Source organism: Crocodylus siamensis, chromosome 4, assembly GCF_052110815.1.
Source record: "Crocodylus siamensis isolate JL-2025a chromosome 4, ASM5211081v1, whole genome shotgun sequence".
NCBI lineage: Eukaryota > Metazoa > Chordata > Crocodylia > Crocodylidae > Crocodylus > Crocodylus siamensis.
The window spans coordinates 178,109,177-178,128,685 of record NC_143398.1 but is presented as its reverse complement, the minus strand read 5'-3'; the positions used below and the strand labels follow the sequence as shown (position 1 = coordinate 178,128,685).

The window sequence follows — 19,509 nt, the reverse complement described above, 5'->3', positions numbered from 1 at the left end:
ACTGGTGATGACTCAGATGGAATTTGGTGAGCACATTAGTGAAGAACATCCTGTGGGTCCAAATGACTATTTTATCTAGATTAAAGGTGGTGCAGGAAAGATTTGCCTTGAAGGTTGATTCTCCTTGCAAAGGTAACCACTACCAAGAATCACCAACAATTCCAGGGATTGTTATTCACTATTGGCTCAAAAATTGGTCACATAAGGGCCATAGTTTCATAGTTGGTAGGTTTGGAAGGGACCTAAGCAGATCATCTAGTTTGACCCCCTGCCATGGGCAGGAAAGGATACTGGGGTCAAATGGCCATAAGAACCTGATTTGGGTCTTACAGAAGAACATAGTCCCTAACAAAAAATAACATTTCAGCTTGGTCCTTGAGTCAAAACCTACTGGGTTTGAAATGGTTTATCAGCCATCAACAGAGAATGGCAATAACTATTGTAGCTGCTAGATGAACATGGGCTTACAAGCCAGGCACAGTCCAGATTACACATTTTGGTCTCATCCCTCCAGAGTTATTGCTGTATCTGGATCATTATAATCAAACCTAAGATTGCAATGTCTTGCATTCAAAGCTTGTCTAATTTCATCCCAACTATATTGTTGGTCCAATAAAAGATATCATCTTAAGAAATTCTTACTTTCGCATAATTTCTGGAGCCTCACAGCTACAACTTCACTCTTATGCTACTACTGCTGGAAGGGAAAGATGAAGGGCATATACTTTGTAAGCAGCGTTCAGATCTACTAAGTGAGATGGACAGCAGAAACTTTTAAATTATCAGCTACTGTGCTTAGAGGACATCACCCTGAAGAATACACTGCCTTTAACCAGGCCTGTGGAAGTCTGGCACAGAGTGAGATCCAAGTACAAGAAGCCCTGCAGCTAAGTACAAAAGCAGGTTTTTATATGTATGCCATAGGAGACCCAGCTCTAATCTGCTCTGAATTACCTACCTCCAGAAGGTAAGCCCTTGCTGGTACCTGGTCCAGGGCAGCACCAATTAAATTCAGTGTCTGTGTCAAAATCACAGCAGTCTTTTGGCATTGGTAAGAAGGCCCAACAAATCAAAGAGTGTCACTATGATCTGCAGATCCTCCCAAGTTTCCTCTTGTGGTCTCCCTTATTTGCCAGTCATCAAAACACTAGTAAATCACTATTCCTTGTTTTCTGAGGTGCTCATATACCATCAAGAAAATGTTGATGAAGATCCCCAAGGTCAGGAAAAGACCATAAAGGTCATACACATATAGTGGTCCTGTCTCGTCACAAAAAACAAAGATATCACCAGTATGAAAGGTCATATGAAAACATGAGTTCTGTAACTCAAGAGAAGTGGGTCCATAACCCCTTTTGCAAATGACAAAATAATAGATGGTACAGTGGTCATCTTGAACTTGATTTCATGGATTGTGTTTTGCTTTCTTAGATATATGTGCCCTTCCTTACTGGAATCACTAAACAACCCCTTTCCTTTGTGATGGGGAACTGCCTCCTGTAGCAGACTGTCATGAAATGGATTTCTTGAAAGGATTAGGAAGTCGGATTTGAAGTCGGTTTAATGGTATGACTGCTGTTCACTACTAAAGGATTCAAAAGTCTGAGGTCATCCCAGTCTACGCATGATAAAGCCACAAATGCTCCAGAAAGAGAGGAATCTTTAGGGGCTGTCCATGACTTGCCTAGCTTCATGATCAGATGTAGAAAGGAAGGCAGGACTATTTAAATCTCTGAAATCTTTCTCTTGCTAGGAAGTTCTCAATGACTAAACAGTTCTAATGAAGCAGCAGCTGTAAATACGTGAGCACTGGTGATCTGCACTGTACAGCAACGTAGTAGTGGTGATTATAGACTGAGGTTGCAAGGTTGTAAAGTAGATGTCTGGTGACCAGGGGTGAGCCTCCTCAGGTAGGCCAGAGCGCTGTAACAAAGGTAGCCTCCTCATAAAGCTCTTAGTAGCCAATGATCAAAAAGTTGTCCTCACAGTATCTAGTATCACTTATGCCATGGAAGTCATCTAGCCCTCTGAAAGAAAGTTAAGAGCTCTGTCAAGTAAGAAGGTCAGTTTTACTGATTCAGCTAGCTAACTATGAAACTTTAAAACCATATCTTACAAATAGAACTCGCTACTTAGGAATTCAGAAATGGAAACTTGCACAAAAATAAGCCTTTTTAAAAAATGGTCCATGCATTTTGGTTGCTTAGCCTTAGGTACTCAGACTTTTCATTGGCTGTTCCTACTAGAGATGAGGGAGCAGGAAGTATAAACAAAGACTGAACCTTTTAGATAGGACCCTATATTTTATGTCCACATACTTATATACTGAAGAGCAGAGGCAAGTGTGTGCTCACAGGGTTTTTCTAGCTCAAGAACGGCATAATTCATCAGGAATGCAAATTCTGACAGTCCAGGATTGTTTCAGAGAGTGAGAATGAGAACTCAATAAAAAGCTCCTTTGAACTTTCTGGCACTGATATGTATGTTGGGGAGACAGGCTTGATCAAGGATTAAGGATGCATGGAACCTGAATTATCAGGAAAGGAAGTTGCTGATAAATGTGAAGATGGATAGACTCAGTTGATGGTCATAATCAGTGCGAAGTTCAAACTCCCAGAAACAAAAGGCCAGGAGGGAAAAGATGAGAAAGGCCCAAGTACATCATGCTAGGGGATTATGTGTGATAGTGATGCATGATTCTCCCGAACCAAAATACTTGGAATGGGCATCCAATACCAGCATTCCCCCTGACAAGAGGAAGAATTTCTGAAACTGAGAAACAGAGAAAGCCTCCACAAAAAGCCAGAAGTTTGTGAAATTCTCTGAATCCTGAACAAAGCTGAGGAACCAAGACAGTGGTGACCCATGGCACATAAGAAAAACTTATGATCAAAAAGGAGGGAGGCAGTGTGTCAAACTCACAACTTTGTGCAGAAAGGGGTGCCCTCAACCCTAAAGTTAAGAAGAGAAGAGCAAACATCAATGACAAGAGAAGGAAGATAGCTAGATTCCAACTGAAAAAGTTGTAAAGGCAGCCCAATAAAGTGTTTCATCCCAGCTAGGTAGTTGAAAGGAACTAAGCAACAGGGAAGTGTACATAGCCCTTTATCCCTTCGGTGTAGGGAAAAGACAAGGGTAGGCTAAAACATATTCTAGAGGTACTGCTAAGGCAAAAGTCTCTAGTCAAAAGCTCAGGAGACTGAATATACCACAGGCAAGAATGCATATGTGAACAATTATTCAGAGAACTGTTGATTGCTTGCATACACCAATCCATCAATGCTTAGCATGTATGTACATGACAAAAAAGTTTCAGAAAAATGTTTTTTTCATAGAAAACAAGCAGCTCCTTAAAATATGTACCAGCATAACAAAAAAACCCTTCCTGACAGCTCCCCCCCTCCACCCATTTCGTACATTACTTTTTTCTTCTGAGTATTGGCAGAGACCTAGTAGGTGTGGCAAGGCTCAGAGCAAGCCAGAAAGCTGAAGTGACTTTCTATAGGAGAAACCTAAAAACTACATCTACGTATCAATTAAGCTGAGTATCACTAAAGAAAACAAAAGAACTAAAATATCCACTTCAAAGACTGTAAATATATCCTGTTGCTAATGTAAGTTACTTACTGTCCCCGGTAGCCATTGATCCTTACTACTTCACACTGCATTTTTATGTGTTTCTCACAGTGCATGTTTTATATTTAATCTGTCTCGTCTTTACCATGGCATTTTCTATTTTGTATTTTATACTTCCTTTTAAACCCTTAAGGAATGTACTCCCTGTAGAATTAAGTTACACCCTGGACCTTTATTAAAAACTGCACTGAAACTGTAATTGTGAAGTGATAAAAGCTGTTATATTGGGCTGGTCCCTTGAGTGAATGTGAGTATGTATGATGATCAGTAGATAATTAAATGACAAAGCAAGAACTTCTGGCTGTTAACTGACAATAGAGGAACTTACCATTACAAAAAACTCTACAAGCCATTTTAGGCTAATCAAGCCAAGGAACTGATTCCTGGAACTGAGCACCCACTCTATTGACTATCCCTGTAACCCATGGCGATACAGCCATTGAGTCACTCAAGTCAAGGGTGGACTCCCCAAATTGCACTACTGGTAGGCAGAGACCCCTGTGACTGACAGCTGTCATGCGCTACTCAACACTCATGTGGGACAACGACCTCTGGATTGGGCAGCCAAGATGATGCTGGGGGATCACACGAGTCTGCCAGAAAGGGATAAAAGGCAGTGAAGCATGACCCTCAGTGGTGCCCTCCCATCCAACACCTGACCTACCAAGCCAGAAGGAAAAGCAGGCGATCTCCTTCTGGAGAAGAAGGAAGCTGATCATCGATAGCAGAATCCAGGGCCTCAGATACATAGATATACTAACACCAGTGCTCCCACAATCACTACAGCAGCTACTATACACATGGGTTTGAATGAGTGAGTGTGTGTGCGCGCGCCCACTAAGGTGATCGGTACCCCTCATAACTCAAAGTTTGCATTTATGATTTTATTAGTAACTTCACATCCCATACAATAAACTAGAATTTATGATGATCCTGAGAGTTGGTCCTTTGTAGCCAATACCAGGACAGTCTGGTGCTCTAGGTCAGAGTTTGGCAACCTACAGCCTACAGGCCAGATCCGGCCTGCAAAACTGTTGGATTCAGCCTGAGGAGCAGAGACTTCCACAGCCGGAGGCTTTGCTCATGTTATGTTATGCCATAGCCAAGTACTTCACCCCTGCTACACCAGGTGGCAGAAGAAAGTGGTGGTGACCTGGTCCTAGTGTCAGCCTGTCTTCAACTGAAGCTGGAACATTCATTCCATCCTGACACTGCAGAACATGGTCGACTCCACTTTAGGTTAGAAATAAACCGAAGGTTTTTATTTCTTTTTTTTAAATGCACCACTCACATTTGCAAGTGATTTGAGCCAAAGCGTTTATTTTGCAGTGCTGCTGCTATGCACTATGAATCATCATTTAAATAGGCCTATACTGTCCACTTTTGACTAGACTAGCTAATGAGTAATCAGGGCATGTCACTCCAAATGCTGCTCTGTAGCCATAAGCATTCTACTGAAAGGTCACAGCTGTACATTACTGAAATTGAAGTAATTATAAGAGCCAGAGGACCTGCTCCCTGGCTTCACGTGGCACTTTTGGTCTACATTGCTCCAGCCTGATTTCAAAACTGAGGAACCCTTTAGGCCATATCTAGTATAGAGAGGGTATATTGCCTCTCCCTAATATCTGTCAGTGTAAATAGGACTAAGACTATATTTTCCACCCATTAAGCTGATTTACATTTCTTAATTAATATACATTGATAAAAACTAGCTCAACAATACTGATAGCAAATGACAGTCTTTCTGTATAACCCAAGTACACACAAACTATTGTGTCATCTTTGTCCTTTAAAGTGATAAGTTAATTCTTTAAAATATCTTTTTACTCACACAGTTGGGTTGTTACTAGACCAAGCGAGAATCGTAAGCAAAACAATCATTTTCATGTCCAGTAGGCATTTTCAGAAGTCTAACAATTTCGTTTTCAAATTTCATCAACCTGGCACAACAAAGGGTAGCAACACCACAACGTGAGGAAAGGATACACTTTATAAACCGGCATCAATTTTTTCTTGCTATGTGAAGGCTTTGCTAATGTATTTTAGTGAAACTGGCTGTTACAAAAGTGGCTAAAATAGGAAAAATCCAAGATTCAGGAAAGGAGGCGAGATGTTGCACAAGTTCAATCAAATACCCTCTCCAATACACAGCTAAACACATTCTTCTGAGGGTCTTTCACCATTTTCCTTGTTTGGTTTGGTGCATGCTCTAAACTAGCTTAGAATGTCAAAAAATCACTGTTATTAGTAGGATACAATTTGCAGCCATGCTATCTGCAGTAATGAGGATAACTAAATAGACTGAAAGACTCCACTCCACTGACAGCTTATTTCCAGTCTGCATTAATTTATTTAGCGGAACCTTAACAACAACATAGCAGACAACACTGAAGTTGTAGCAATCCTTTATCTGACAAGGCTTCTTGTTAACTTACCTCTATACATAATGGCAAGGCCTGAATTATGTATCACTGCTACCAAACCAAACAATCTATACTAACCAAGCAATTTGTTCTAGAAAAAAAAAACATAGCTTAGTAATTAAGAAACATGAACCAACTTTGTACTTTAACACTAACTATACTATAACAGCATTTAATCTATATGAACAATGATACAATGTAGAACAATGATTTTTTTGTGTCTAGATTCTGTTGTGCTCATGGAAATACACGCTGAATTAGTTTCAATAACTGATTAACTACAAAACCAAAACTAAATTAACTACAATATAGTCTTCAGGCTAAAAACAAATTCACATTAGAAACTCGAGTTTGTAGTCAGATAGTCAAACAAAAATGTTACATAGCTAGGTAACATTTTGACATGTTTCTCCATGGGTGTCTGATGCAAAGGTTACATAGAGAAAGGTTATATATGGGTCAGAGAGCATCTGTACATAAAAAAAGAAACCAAAGATATGCAATTACTACTACATCCTGAACAAATATAAAAGCAATTTTTATGCATTAATGGTACATCAAGCTAATTCAAGAAGGCTCAAGTCATTAGAGAGACATCCTGGGGCAGAACACAGTCAGTATAATACTATGCTGACAAGAAATATTAAAATAATGATTTCACTGTCATTGATAAATTCTATTTTGACGAGTAACAACTGAGAACTACATGTTAATGAAGAAATCTAAAAACATCCAGACTGATAGGGATTAAAAGAACCCTTTAGATAACTGTTCTGCCACCAAAAACCAAGTGCAGTAGAAAATATGACTTTAGGATCTTTAATTTTGGACCCACTTCTGGTACTCCTATTGTGATAGTGCCTTACCTCACAGTAATTTCATGGGAGGCGGTATAGAAGAATATTAAAAGCAGGCACTCATATGACAAGTCCATTAAAGAAAAATCAATTTAAACCTTAAAGAATGACCAAAAACAATGACCCAACAAAAATAAGCACCCAATAAAAAGTATACAGAAGATTTCCCACTGCCAGCTTTTATCCCTGCCAGGTGGGGTTCCTTGCTAACATCACTGGGCCATGCCGGCCCCAGCCACAGAGAAAAGCAGCTGGTGAACCACGTGGGCGTTCTGCCCCTCTGTGGCTCGTCTAGCCTGGCTGTGTCTGAGGGAGGTAAGTTTGCCCTGTTCTCAGGGCTTTTCCTTTCATTGTCGTGGCAGGTTATTCCCACCGCGACCCACACCATGGAAGGAGTCTCCTGCCCCTTCCTTATCGTCCTCCCAGGACACCAAGTTTCTACACAATCAGGTGAAATCTTCCTTGAATTAGCTATTTCACAATCAGCGTAAGCAACACATATGAAACAAACTCCAACCCAAATTTTAAAATCATAGAATCAATGAGTCAGAAGGGACCTAGACAGATCTGACCCCCTGCCATGGGCAGGAAGGAGCACTGGGGTTGGGAGGGGTCATAAGACCCCAGCCAGGTGCCTATCCAGTCTCCTCTTGAAGATTTCCAGGGAAGATGAGAGCACCACCTCTCTGGGAAGCCTATTCCAGGCTCTGGCCACCTTTACAGTGAAGTAGTTCTTCCCAATCTCTAACGTAAACCTATCCTCCCTCAGCTTGTGGCCATTGTTCCTGGTGACTCCAAGGGGGGCCCTGGTGAACAGACTTTCCCCGAGTCCCTGCTGCTGGCCCCTGATAAGGTTGTAGGCAGCCACAAGATCCCCCCTCAGTCTCATCTTGCGGAGATTGAAGAGATGCAGGTCCCTCAGCCTCTCCTCATAGGGCTGGCCGCGGAGGCCCCCAACCATACGAGTGGCCTCCTCTGGACCCTCTCCAGGTTTTCCATGTCCTTCTTGAAGTGCGGCGCCCAGAACTGGACACAGTACTCCAGCTGCAGCCTGACCAGCGCCACATAGAGGGGGAGCAAGACCTATCTGGACCTGTTAGTGATGCCCCTCTTGATGCATGACAGGGTGCGGTTGGCTCTGCCTATTGCTTCGCCGCATTGGCAACTCATATTCATCCTGGAGTCAATCCTGACTCCAAGATCCCTCTCTGCCTCTGTGCTGCTGAGAGGGTCAGTCCCTAACCTATAACCATAATGCTGGTTCCCTCTCCCCAGGTGCAGCACCCTGCACTTGTCCTTGTTGAACTGCATCCTGTTCAGATCCGCGCACTTCTCTAACCTATCCAGGTCTGTCTGGATGCGGTCCCTGCCTGCCGGTGTACTCACTTTACCCCACAGCTTGGTGTCATCAGCGAACTTGAACAGGGTGCTCGCTCTCCACACCCTCGTCCAGGTCATTATTGCAGATGTTGAAAAGCACTGGCCCAGGGACTGAGCCCTGGGGGACTCCGCTGCCCACACCCTCCCAGGTCAACATCGACCCATCCACCATCACCCTCTGGGTGCGCCCCTGGAGCCAGTTTGCCACCCATGTGACTGCGCATTCATCAATGCCACAGTCCCTCAGCTTGCCCACCAGAATTGGGTGGGACACTGTGTCAAAGGCCTTCTGGAAGTCCAAGAAGATGACATCGACTTCCTCCTTCCCATCTAAGCTCTTTGTTACCTGGTCATAGAAACAGACCAGGTTAGTCAGGCAGGATTGGTTACCCCTCAACATCACTTCCCCTGTAGGGCTCTCACTAATGTGGCCCTTGATAATTTTTTCAAAGACCTTCCCCAGGATGGAAGTGAGGCTGACTGACCTGTAGTTGCCAGGCTCTTCCTTCCTCCCCTTCTTGAAAATAGGGACCACATTGGCCCTCTTCCAGTCCTCAGGGGTCCTGAGCACCAGGAAAACTCAAAACAGCCGTGCCAATGGCTCCACATTGACACCAGCCAGTTCCCTTAGCACCCACGGATGAAGGTAATCCGGGCCCACCGACTTAGACACATCTAAGCCCTCCAGGTAATCCTGAACTAGGTCTGAACTAACAGTCAGGGGACTCACACCCTTCCTGGGCTTCTCTATGCTATCACCCGAGAGCACCCCATTGTCAGCAGACAGGAACACAGAGGCAAAGAACTTGTTGAAGAGTTCTGCCTTCTTTCGCACATCCGTCACCAACTGCCCTGTCCTGCCTTGCCTTGTAGGGGTCCAATATTACCCCGAGACTTCTTCTTGCTACCTATATACTTGAAAAAGGACTTTTCGTTATCCTTGTCTTGAACCTTCACGACTCAAGACAAAATCTTGAGTCACAAAGACTTGTCCATATTCATAACTGGATAAAAAAGCATTACCTTACTACCATAACATGTCTTCATTTATCCCATCTACTTCTTTCTGTTTTTATACACAATTACAAATTCAGTCTTTAAAATTTGACAGCTCTTTAGGGAATGGACCTGAAAACATTGTAACAATAATACTGAATGCTATTTGGTTTTGAGGAATGATGAACTGTTAGAGAGTCAAGCAGTTTCTGAGGTCTTATCCTGCTCATCCCCTCACTTCACAGGCTCTCATGGGCAGAATCTCTTCAAGTGCTGATTATACAGGTAGTTAAGCATATGCCTTATTTTAAGCCCCTAAAGAGTCACAATGAAGAAGTAGGGGTAGACAGGGATTCCAGAACCTGGCTGAACTAAGGATTCAGTTTCCTCATAAATGATCTCTCATCTTCACCTCTTGGTGAAACTGGCCAATTGTGGCCTTGGGTCCACCACGATCCACTGGCTGGACAGCTGGCTGCGTGGCCGGACCCAGAGGGTGGTAACTGATGGAAGTCAATCATCATGGTGTCCTGTGACCAGTGGGGTCCCGCAAGGCTCTGTCCTTGGACCCGTATTGTTCAACATCTTCATTAATGATGTGGACATTGGAGTCAGAAGAAGACTGGCCAAGTTCGCCGATGACACCAAACTTTGGGGCAAAGCATCCACACCAGAAGGCAGGCGGGTGATCCAGGCTGACCTGGACAGGCTCAGCAAATGGGCAGACGAGAACCTCATGGTGTTTAACACCGAAAAATGCAAGGTTCTCCACCATGGGAGGAAAAACCTGCAGCATCCTCAAAGGCTTGACAGTGTTATGCTGGCTAGCACTACGGAAGAAAGAGACTTGGGGGTCATCATTGACCACAAGATGAACATGAGCCTGCAATGCAATGCTGCATCTAGTAAAGCAACCAAACTGCTGGCTTACATCCATAAATGCTTTTCAAGTAAATCCTGGGCCATCATTCTCCCTTTGTACTCTGCCTTGGTGAGGCCGCAGCTGGAGTACTGCATTCATTTTTGGGCTCCACAATTCAAAAAGGATGTGGAGAAGCTTGAGAGAGTCCAGAGAAGAGCCACGTGCATGATCAGAGGTCAGGAAAATAGACCTTACAACGACAGGCTGAGAGCCATGGGACTCTTCAGCCTAGAAAAGCGCAGGCTCAGGGGTGATCTAATGGTCACCTATAAGTTTATCAGTGGTGACCACCAGTACCTGGGGGAACGTTTGTTCACCAAAGTGCCCCACGGGATAACGAGGTTGAACGGTTATAAATTACTGCAAGACCATTTCAGGCTGGACATAAAGATTTCTTTACTGTCCGAGCCCCCAAGCTCTGGAACAGCCTGTCATTGGAGGTGGTTCATGCACATACATTGAACACCTTCAAGAGCAAACTGGATGCCTATCTTGCTGAGATCCTATGACACCAGCTGACTTCCTGCCCTTTGGGCAGGGGGCTGGTCTTGATCTTCCAAGGTCCCTTCCAGCCCTAATGTCTATGAAATCTTGGGCAGTACAGTAAAAACGTAATTACAAAGTAATGCTTTATGTTGCTTACAGACATGAAGCACTATATAAAAGCTAATACAGCATTAAACTCAGCATACAAAAATCAATATCAAGAAACTAAAATCCTCTGTATTTGCCATCTCCCCACTAATAAGTAATCACTTAAATGAGCAATCTCTTATGACTTGTTGGTACAGTCATAATGATACTGTAGGTGTCTTCAGTGAATTAGGTCAGGAATAAATATATTCAGTGTCACCCCTAGCCAGCATATAAGTTAAAACACTTAAAATACTGAACTTTTCAAAAAATCTTTATTTGACTGTTAAGTATGGTTTCACTAATCATTTTTCAGTTCTTTGACTAGCAAGGTAAAAGGGGCAAATTTGCAAAACTAGGTATGATATTTATAAATCACAGATTGGCTTAACAGCTGAAAATAATTGTATCCTCCCTCAGTCATCACTTAAGGCAAAGCACTGAAATACAGTAATGATCCTTTTATTTAGTTTTCAGTGAACTGTAATTATGTTTGCCCTACAGGATCCCTTAGAAAGAGCAACCATACCATATCTTAAATATAAATTCAATCTGGCACTTCCTAGAGGTATAAATCATAGGTAAATTCTATTGAATCTTTCTCAACATTTCCCCAAGGATGTGTAATTCAGCTCAACAGTCAATTTCTGATTCCAGTTTGGATCATTTGCCATTCACTGTGGTGAGGAAAACAAAGTGACCACTTCTGTCATTGAAATCAGTGAGAGAACTATCTTCATTTGGAGCACAATGCACAACTGGGCCGCATCCAGACATGCGTGGACATTTGGTTCCCCAGGGAAAACTAGTGGTGGTGCACCTCGTGCTCCTGCTAATTGTCCCTGGGGAATGCCTGTGCCACACATGCTCTGGTGTGCAGCAAGTTACACCAGGTTTGGGGGGGAGGGAGAGGGGAAGACCAGCATTGGGCTGGGCCCACTACCCTTATCTAGGGTCCTGGGGGCCTCGCAGGGCTGCAGCAGTAGCTGTCCTGCCTTGCAGAGCCTGACTGGCAGTGGAGTGCAGCTCCAGCCATCCAGGCTCCGGCTCTGGGCGGCTCTACCGCAGGCTCCATCACATGTGATACTGCTTTATTTTTGACCCCTGGAAATCCAGGGGTCAAAAAAACCCTGTGTGCTGTTCCCTTGCAGTACGGAGAACAACTGAACGTGCAGTATGTGGTGCCACACTGCACGGCTGCATTTGTCTCAATCTGGCCCAGTATACTAACTGTATGCCAGAGAGAAATACAGAGTTGCTCAAGACATGCAATGAAAAATGAACTTCAAGTAAAGCCAAAACAAAGGAATTTAAAGGTTTGTCTTTATCCAATCAAGACTTCAGGAAATCATTTTTGATTCAGGGAATTTCTAGAGTACACAGTGTGGATTTTTTAGCACTTGTGTTAATAAAATCTGTCCCAAATGTTCAGAAAGTTAAAGTTGTATTAGCTGAAGCACCATGAAGTAGATGAACAGAACATCTCATTTGTAATTTAATCTTGGACAATCCACTTCAGTATTTGAATTTCAGTGGGTCAGTTACTTGTATTTTTGATTGGAGTCTTTTGCATGTACACCACATAGATACCTATTAACACAACAAAATCTCTCCTGTAACTATGGAAGGGCAGTTCCTGAAGGGAAAAATAGCAGAGAAAGTAGAAACATTGAAAAAAATTACCTGTACCATGTTACCAGACCAAACCTCATAATCTGAACAATCCGTCACTACCTATCATGATTTTTTGAAAGGTTTTTTGAAAGGTAGATCATTTCTACTAGCAGAGGACAGTTTAGAATAAAGAAGACAGCCAGAGAGACCTCTCCTTTAAGATGCCCTCTCTATTTTTTGGTTGTTAGAATTTACAGAACAAGATCAGCAAACTTCAGCAGATCTCACCCTCCAAAGCTGCAAGCCTAACACCCTCATTTGTTGCCAATACATTTAAAAGGCCTGGGCTCTGTTGAGAAGATTAGCAATGACCAGCTCCTTTAGGAGTTCTCAATTTTCCTGTACAAGCATGCACAGCCAGAAATACTGATGGTAGCCAAGTTCCAGCTAATTATTTTTTTTAAAGAAAAAACAGAACAAGTACTGTAGGGAACAGTTTTTGTAAGGGGGTTAACAAAATGATTTGGTTATCACAGCAATAAAATACACGCCTCAAACAAACAACATATAGAACTTCCACTAGGGGGACCACAAAGACCAGTTTCATAAGCAGAATACTTTCAGCACTGTATTTTTCCCTGAGGAACACATAGGAGCTCTTTTCAAGAACAGTTATACTTCTAAGTATAGGGGTTATAGTAGTTAACTACATTAGTCAATCAAGCCATATTTGCTCTTTTTTTTCATACTTTCTGCCCCTAATAATTTTGAACACTTCCCACGAATGACCCCCTTCATCCTCTCTCAAATTCCTCAAGACATGCTTGGAATTCTGATGAGCATACAAAGCTGCCACCTGGTACCAACCACATAGATGCTATGCAATTTCTAATCCTGATTTTATGAACCTTAATTTTATCAATAAATATTCTACTCTCTCCCACCAATGTAAGTGTTTAGTGGCATCTTTTGTCATATCATTAGACATACCTATTTAGATATATTTAGTTGCATCTTTATGTTATATATCTATTTATGTGGTAATTATATGTAACAGATCAACATAAGAGCAGAGACAGAACAATGTTCTGTATATGTACAGTGCTAAGAAAACCACCACCACAATTACTCATTGGGATCTGCAGGTATGAAAATAAACAATAATAACAAAAACAACAGCTTGCTTTTTTTTATTTTTGACCAAAACTGAGATTAAATCTTTCCATGGATGTGAGCTATGCAACAGACACTTGTCAAATTCCAAGAATTTACAGATTATGGTATTTTGTGAAATGCTGTGTAAGAAATGAAATGATCTTTACCATCTTGAAAGACCCTTTCCACATTCAGCCCATAAGTAGCACAGGTTTCATAATAAGTGCATCTCTTCAAATCATTTGACAGCTTCCTTGCTCTGACATCATCAATGACACGAGGATTACTGGAACTTATAGCATCTGTAGTAGCAGTAGGAAAAAAAAACCACCATTAGCAATTGCCCTTCTCTATATCTTTAAGCAACATTATATTATATTTAACAAAAAAGTAATCATATCAAGCCCAACGAGTAATCCAAGAATATATGAAACCTTCATCCAGCAGTCTGCACAGTTTATACAAACATGTAAAAGGAACTGTAGTTTGTGTACAACCTTAAATGACATCACATGCTAATTCTAAAATGCATCAAATACCATACAGCATTATTTTATTGCTTCTGACAGCTACACATACTTTTATATGAAAACTACCATTGTTTTAATGAGAAACAATATATAACAGTTTATGTTCTATTCTCTCCTACTGACATAGGCGTTTAGTTATATCGTTAGTCAAAGCTTTAGATACAAATACATCCTTAGATATGTTTAACAGGCCTGTGCAAAGTAGTTAGTATTCAGTTCGGATTCGGCCGATTCAGGGGACAGTGTTTTGATTCGGTAATTAAAATCACTGTCCCAAATCAACATGGCTGAATCTGATTCAGAAATTTGGCCACTGCCAAATTGCCAAACCAAACAGGCCCCATCCTCTGCCAGCCCTCCCAGCCCCATCAATGGCTGTCCTGCCCAGCCCCAGAATCCCAGCTCTTTTAAAAAAAAAAAAAAAAAAAAAAGCCCTGCACACACTGACTGCTGCCAGACCAGGGAGGAGAGGGGGGAACCAGAGATCCCTGCTGCACCCCACTGCCCCGCACTGCATGGGGGGCTCTGCCATGAGCCCCCATCCCCTACCCACTCTCCAGCGCAGTCAATGGCTGCCTTGACCAGCCCACCAGACCGTCTTTTTTTTTTTTTTTTTAAAGGTGTAGACTCACCAGCTGCTGCCAGGTGGGGGGGGAGGTGATCCCTGCTGCCCCCCACTGCAAAGGAGGGGGAGGGGGCCTCTGGAAGAGCCCCCGTGCAGCACAGGGTAGTGGGGGGCAGCGGGGATTACCACCTCATCTGGCAGAAGCCAGTGAATGCAGGGCTTTTTTTGTTTTGCTTTTTTTTTTAAGAGCCAGGATGCTGGGGCTAGGTGGGGCAGCGGGCGGGGGTTGGGGGCTGCTCGGGGGGGGTTGTGGGAGCAGGCAAGGGATGGGGCCTGACGGGGTCCTCCCATGGTCCCCTTCCCCCTCCTTCAGCCCTCCCCCACCCCACCCCTCACTTACCAGCACGGAGTCTGGGTCCAGCTCCCTGTGGTGGCAAGCAGAGACCGCCCGCATCTCTGAATCTCTCTGAATCTTTTCCAATTCAATTCAGAGAGCTTCAAATCGATTCGTACGTTTCTGTTGGTCTCATGATTCGATTCAGATTTGGAGATTCAGCCACCAAATTAAGTCAAATCTCCCACAAATTGAATCAGCACCCAAAACTTCACACAGCCCTAATATTTAGTTGCATCTTTATGGGGTGGGGGTTCTGCGCGGGAATAAATCAAAGCTGCTGGGTATTTATGACTTCTAAGTTTTGATGGAAATTGCAAGTGCTCAATAAATAAGTTTCAGTAAATTATCTTTAATTTATAGAAAATATCTTCCCCCTAAAGTGTTAAAGTTCTGTGGTTTTCCTCTGAATTCAACTACTACACATTCAAGAAAATATCTACAGAAGTCATAGCCCAGTTATCAATCACTGTTAGGAAGTGTATCTCAGAGAAACACAGATAGGTGGAATCCTATTAATGAATCTCAGTCAAAATCTTTTCTACTATATTCTATATGTAATTATAACCCAAAAACATGTCTTAGGTTACAATTACATATGGACCACAATTACAATAATTAAAGTAGTTAAAGAAAATTTGAAGTAATTAGAAATAATTATTTCATCAGGGATTTGATAAGCTTGAACTCTAATGAAAAATGTATCTTCCATATTTATGCTTCCATACTACTGGAATTTAACAGGCAACCTCATACAATATTTTGTAATTAGATAAGAAATTGGAAACTAAATTTTACTTGAAGATAACAGAGATTCATCTAGCTTACTGGATGGAAAACAGTAATTGTGTCAAGTTAAAGGTGAATTCATAAAATACAGCCAATGACCCTGAAATCATAAAATGACTCTGAATACCTAACTCTCATTATTATGCACTACTTCATACCTGGTAGGTTACAGATTAAATTTATTTTAAAAATATTCATGGATAGTTGGGTATACAAAACAGCAGTAAAAGAAACATTGTGTCATCTCCTATTGTAACACAGAGGCCTAAGTGGATGAAGGTTATGTTTGCACATGCAACCTTGAACTACCATGTTTCACAACTTGCATGTTTAATCATGAAACATAAAATGACAGCTCCATGTAACTGTACTATATAGTATTGCCTGTTTCTTGCACAAAAACAAAAAAGGTCATTACGGATCAAGAATTAGCCTCCAACGAATTCCAAAATACACACTGTAAGTTCCATAACTCTCCCCGAATGCCCAGCACATTTTTTTGTCCACAAGAGTGCTCCTTAACTCCTACATACTTTTTATTTTCAGCAGTGTGTTGTTTTAAACATTACACATCCTACAAACACTTGAGTTAACTTTGCATTTCATTTACCTGAGTGTATGTCCTGAAGGTGAATTCAGGGGCCCAGTATGTTAAATGGAGCTTTCACCTACACCACTTAGCAATTTTTTTTCTCTCGTCTCCTCGGAGGGAAACACAGCTGCCCTCTCCACAATGTAATGAATTCCTCAGAAACTTTGGCTCGCTCATGCTGCCCAGATTCCCTTTGACTCGCTCTGAAGTCCTGATCTGAAACTCACTACTCACTAAAAAGACTTTGTCTGATTGTTGGAGCCTGGTTATAAAAAACCCAACAATGAGCTTAGGAAAACGAACCTACACACACTTAGAAGATAATTTAGATGGGCCAGATTAATTGGAACCATCTTTTCTTCTAGGATAAGATCATGCACAGCTCTTCAGAAACCCAATTCTCAAAATTCATATATCACCTAAGGAGTGATCTACACTATATTCCCTTAATGTTGCCTCCTTATTTCAAAAGAAGCTAAACAATTTGTGCTTTAACCAGAACACTCTCCTGTAAGAGAACAATTCAATACAGTTTCAAGGGAAACAAAAGATTGCAAAGCAAATTGTTCTACCTGTAATTAAGGGATACCCACTGAATATCCAAAAACACCCAAACTGACGATACATTTTGCTACTGACACCCCATGACTTTTTAACTTAATAATATGAAGTCACTGAGAGGATGGTACTTGCTTAATCAGTTATCATGCTTTCACTTCAAAGGTAAGATATCAAATTGCTTCTATAGTTAACTACACTTGATCTTATACCATAAACCACTTGTACACCAGGATTTCCCAGTAATTGAAAGTGTTATTGCTCAGCTACCACTACTCCTTTGCTTAGTGCTCAGCATTCAGAGAAATGCTAATGGACTAGGTAGTGCTTGGCATTCATGTCTCAAGTATATAATTTAAAAACTTGCAAATATTATGCATTTTGGTTGCCAATGTACCAACTCAAATATATTATTTATATTTTGGTATTTCCTATCTAAATCAAGCAATTTAAACAACTGTGTTGGGAATGAAGTTTAGATATTTTTTTAAAAACCAGCAGAGGGTGCTAAAGGCATTTGGCCAACAATGAACCTAAAATTAGCAAAAGCAACCAACAGATCATCTTTTTTGGCTCTCAATAAGAATTCAATACTGTAATCTAGATTGCACTTTTCCTTGAGGAATTAGGAAAGAAAGCACCCCTCTATTTTCCACCCTCTTACAAAAGGCAAAAGTTTCAGTTTAGTGTGCAGGAGAAAGTCACTGACCCTCGTAGGGACATAACACTTAGAAGCATCTTCCCAGTGACTAGTTAGAATTAATACGATTGCCAGCAGTAAGAGAGATACACTTGCCACCATAAAATTTGGGGGAAAGGGAACCAACTCATCCTCTGCCCCCCAACTTTCAACTTGAGTGGCAGTCACTTGAAGAAACGTGTCATTTACCCTCCCCAGTGCTACACTGGAAAATTTCTATACAAACTCAGACAAGTTCACAGAAAGAGAGGGCACTGTTGAATAGTAATTTTAGGTGGCTTCTGGAGCTCTTAACCCCTGAACTGGATGCACGTTAACACCTTTAAGTGTCTTAAAGCACTCATTCTTTGGGTTAAAATTACGCCACTCCTGGGCAAGATTATCTCTAATCCATGTAAATTTGTTCCCAAGATTTGATCCCTATACCAATTTTATGCAAGTTAAAGTCATCCAGCATCCCAGAATGCAATGGGGCCCACCTCGAGGCAGGATGAGCTGGAACACTGGGCTGCAGTGGGGCTGGGCATGGTGCCTTACCCCCTAGATGTACTAAACAGAGTGAGTGGCACAGTCCTGGAATGACCACCAGCCACGGTGCCTCCCGCCAACATCTGAATCGGCTCACTGCTCCCCCTGGACAGAGCAACCCCCACAGCTGTGGAACTCACTTGCTCTGCCCAGCGGGAGCAGCAAGCTAGTCTGAGTTCTGGCTGGCAGGGGCAGTGAATGCTGCAGCACTGGGTTCAGAGCCCCACCACCTCAGGCTCCCCCTGAAGCCGCACCCCCCACCAACAAGCAAAGTGGAGGCAGGAGACCCAGCCCCTGCTAGACAGCCCAGCCTGCACTCTCTCTACTCCACCAGCTCTCAGGCTCCAGCCTGGGCACTGCACTGCTGCGCTACTGCAAGCAGATTACAAAACTGCCAGCTCCCTGCTGCCCCAGGGAAGCAGCAACAGCAGCAGCTCAGCTCTGCTCTTAGGTCTGGCTCCTCCCAAAGAAAGGAGGAGGGGTGACCAGAGTGGAGGCTTTTTCCAAAAATCAGTAAAACTTTATTCTATTTCCATTCTTCGCCATTAACAGAAAACTCAGAGACAGCAATGTTAATTCCCTTGAACCAGCTTCCAAGGGAAGTGGTGCTAGCTCCTACCTTAGGGGTCTTCAAAAGGAGGCTTGATAACTACCTAGCTGGGGTCATATGAGCTTAAACTTACCAAGGGTTATATAAGCCCAGTATTCATTCCTGCCCAGGGCAGGGGGTCAGACTTGATGATCTGCTTAGGTCCCTTCCGACCCTACATCTATGAATCTATTTGTACAAAGATAATCCGTGTCCAGATAAAAACCTTAAATTGAGAATAGAGTGAACATGAGGGAACCTCCCCCCCCCCCCCCCCCCCCCCAAAAAGAAAAAAATTCAACATGCATAATATTACACCCTATTCAAAAAAAATAAATTTTGATCTTTTTGGTTAAAGAAATACTTTGACCAAATCAGTTTCTTACTTGATAAAGTATGGCTGGGAATATGGTGATTGGTGGTGGGCAGGATGAAAAAATAAAATAATTAAAACACAGAGGCAGCAATTATTTCACATGAATGTAAGTCTCAATGTGGGTCCAGGGCTCTGGCACTTACTGCTCCCACCAGGTAGAGCCTGGATTGGCTTGCTGCTCCCACTGGGCAGAGGAAGTGAGCTCTAAAGCCGTGGCGCTTGCTTTGCCTGGCAGGAACAGCAAGCCAGTCCTGCCCCTGCTCAACAAG

At 42.4% G+C, this 19,509-nt stretch overlaps 1 protein-coding gene across 6 annotated transcripts in view; it reads right to left on the bottom strand.

Annotated features, from left to right (window-relative positions):
* AGAP1 (ArfGAP with GTPase domain, ankyrin repeat and PH domain 1) overlaps positions 1–19,509 on the bottom strand; it is a 561,813-nt gene that overhangs the window by 325,475 nt on the left and 216,829 nt on the right. For all 6 annotated transcript variants that reach the window (XM_090044999.1, XM_090045000.1, XM_090044994.1 and 3 more), the window contains exon 6: positions 13,787–13,921. In XM_090044999.1, the coding sequence (XP_089901125.1) occupies positions 13,787–13,921 (135 nt within the window). The remainder of the gene's footprint in view (positions 1–13,786; positions 13,922–19,509) is intronic.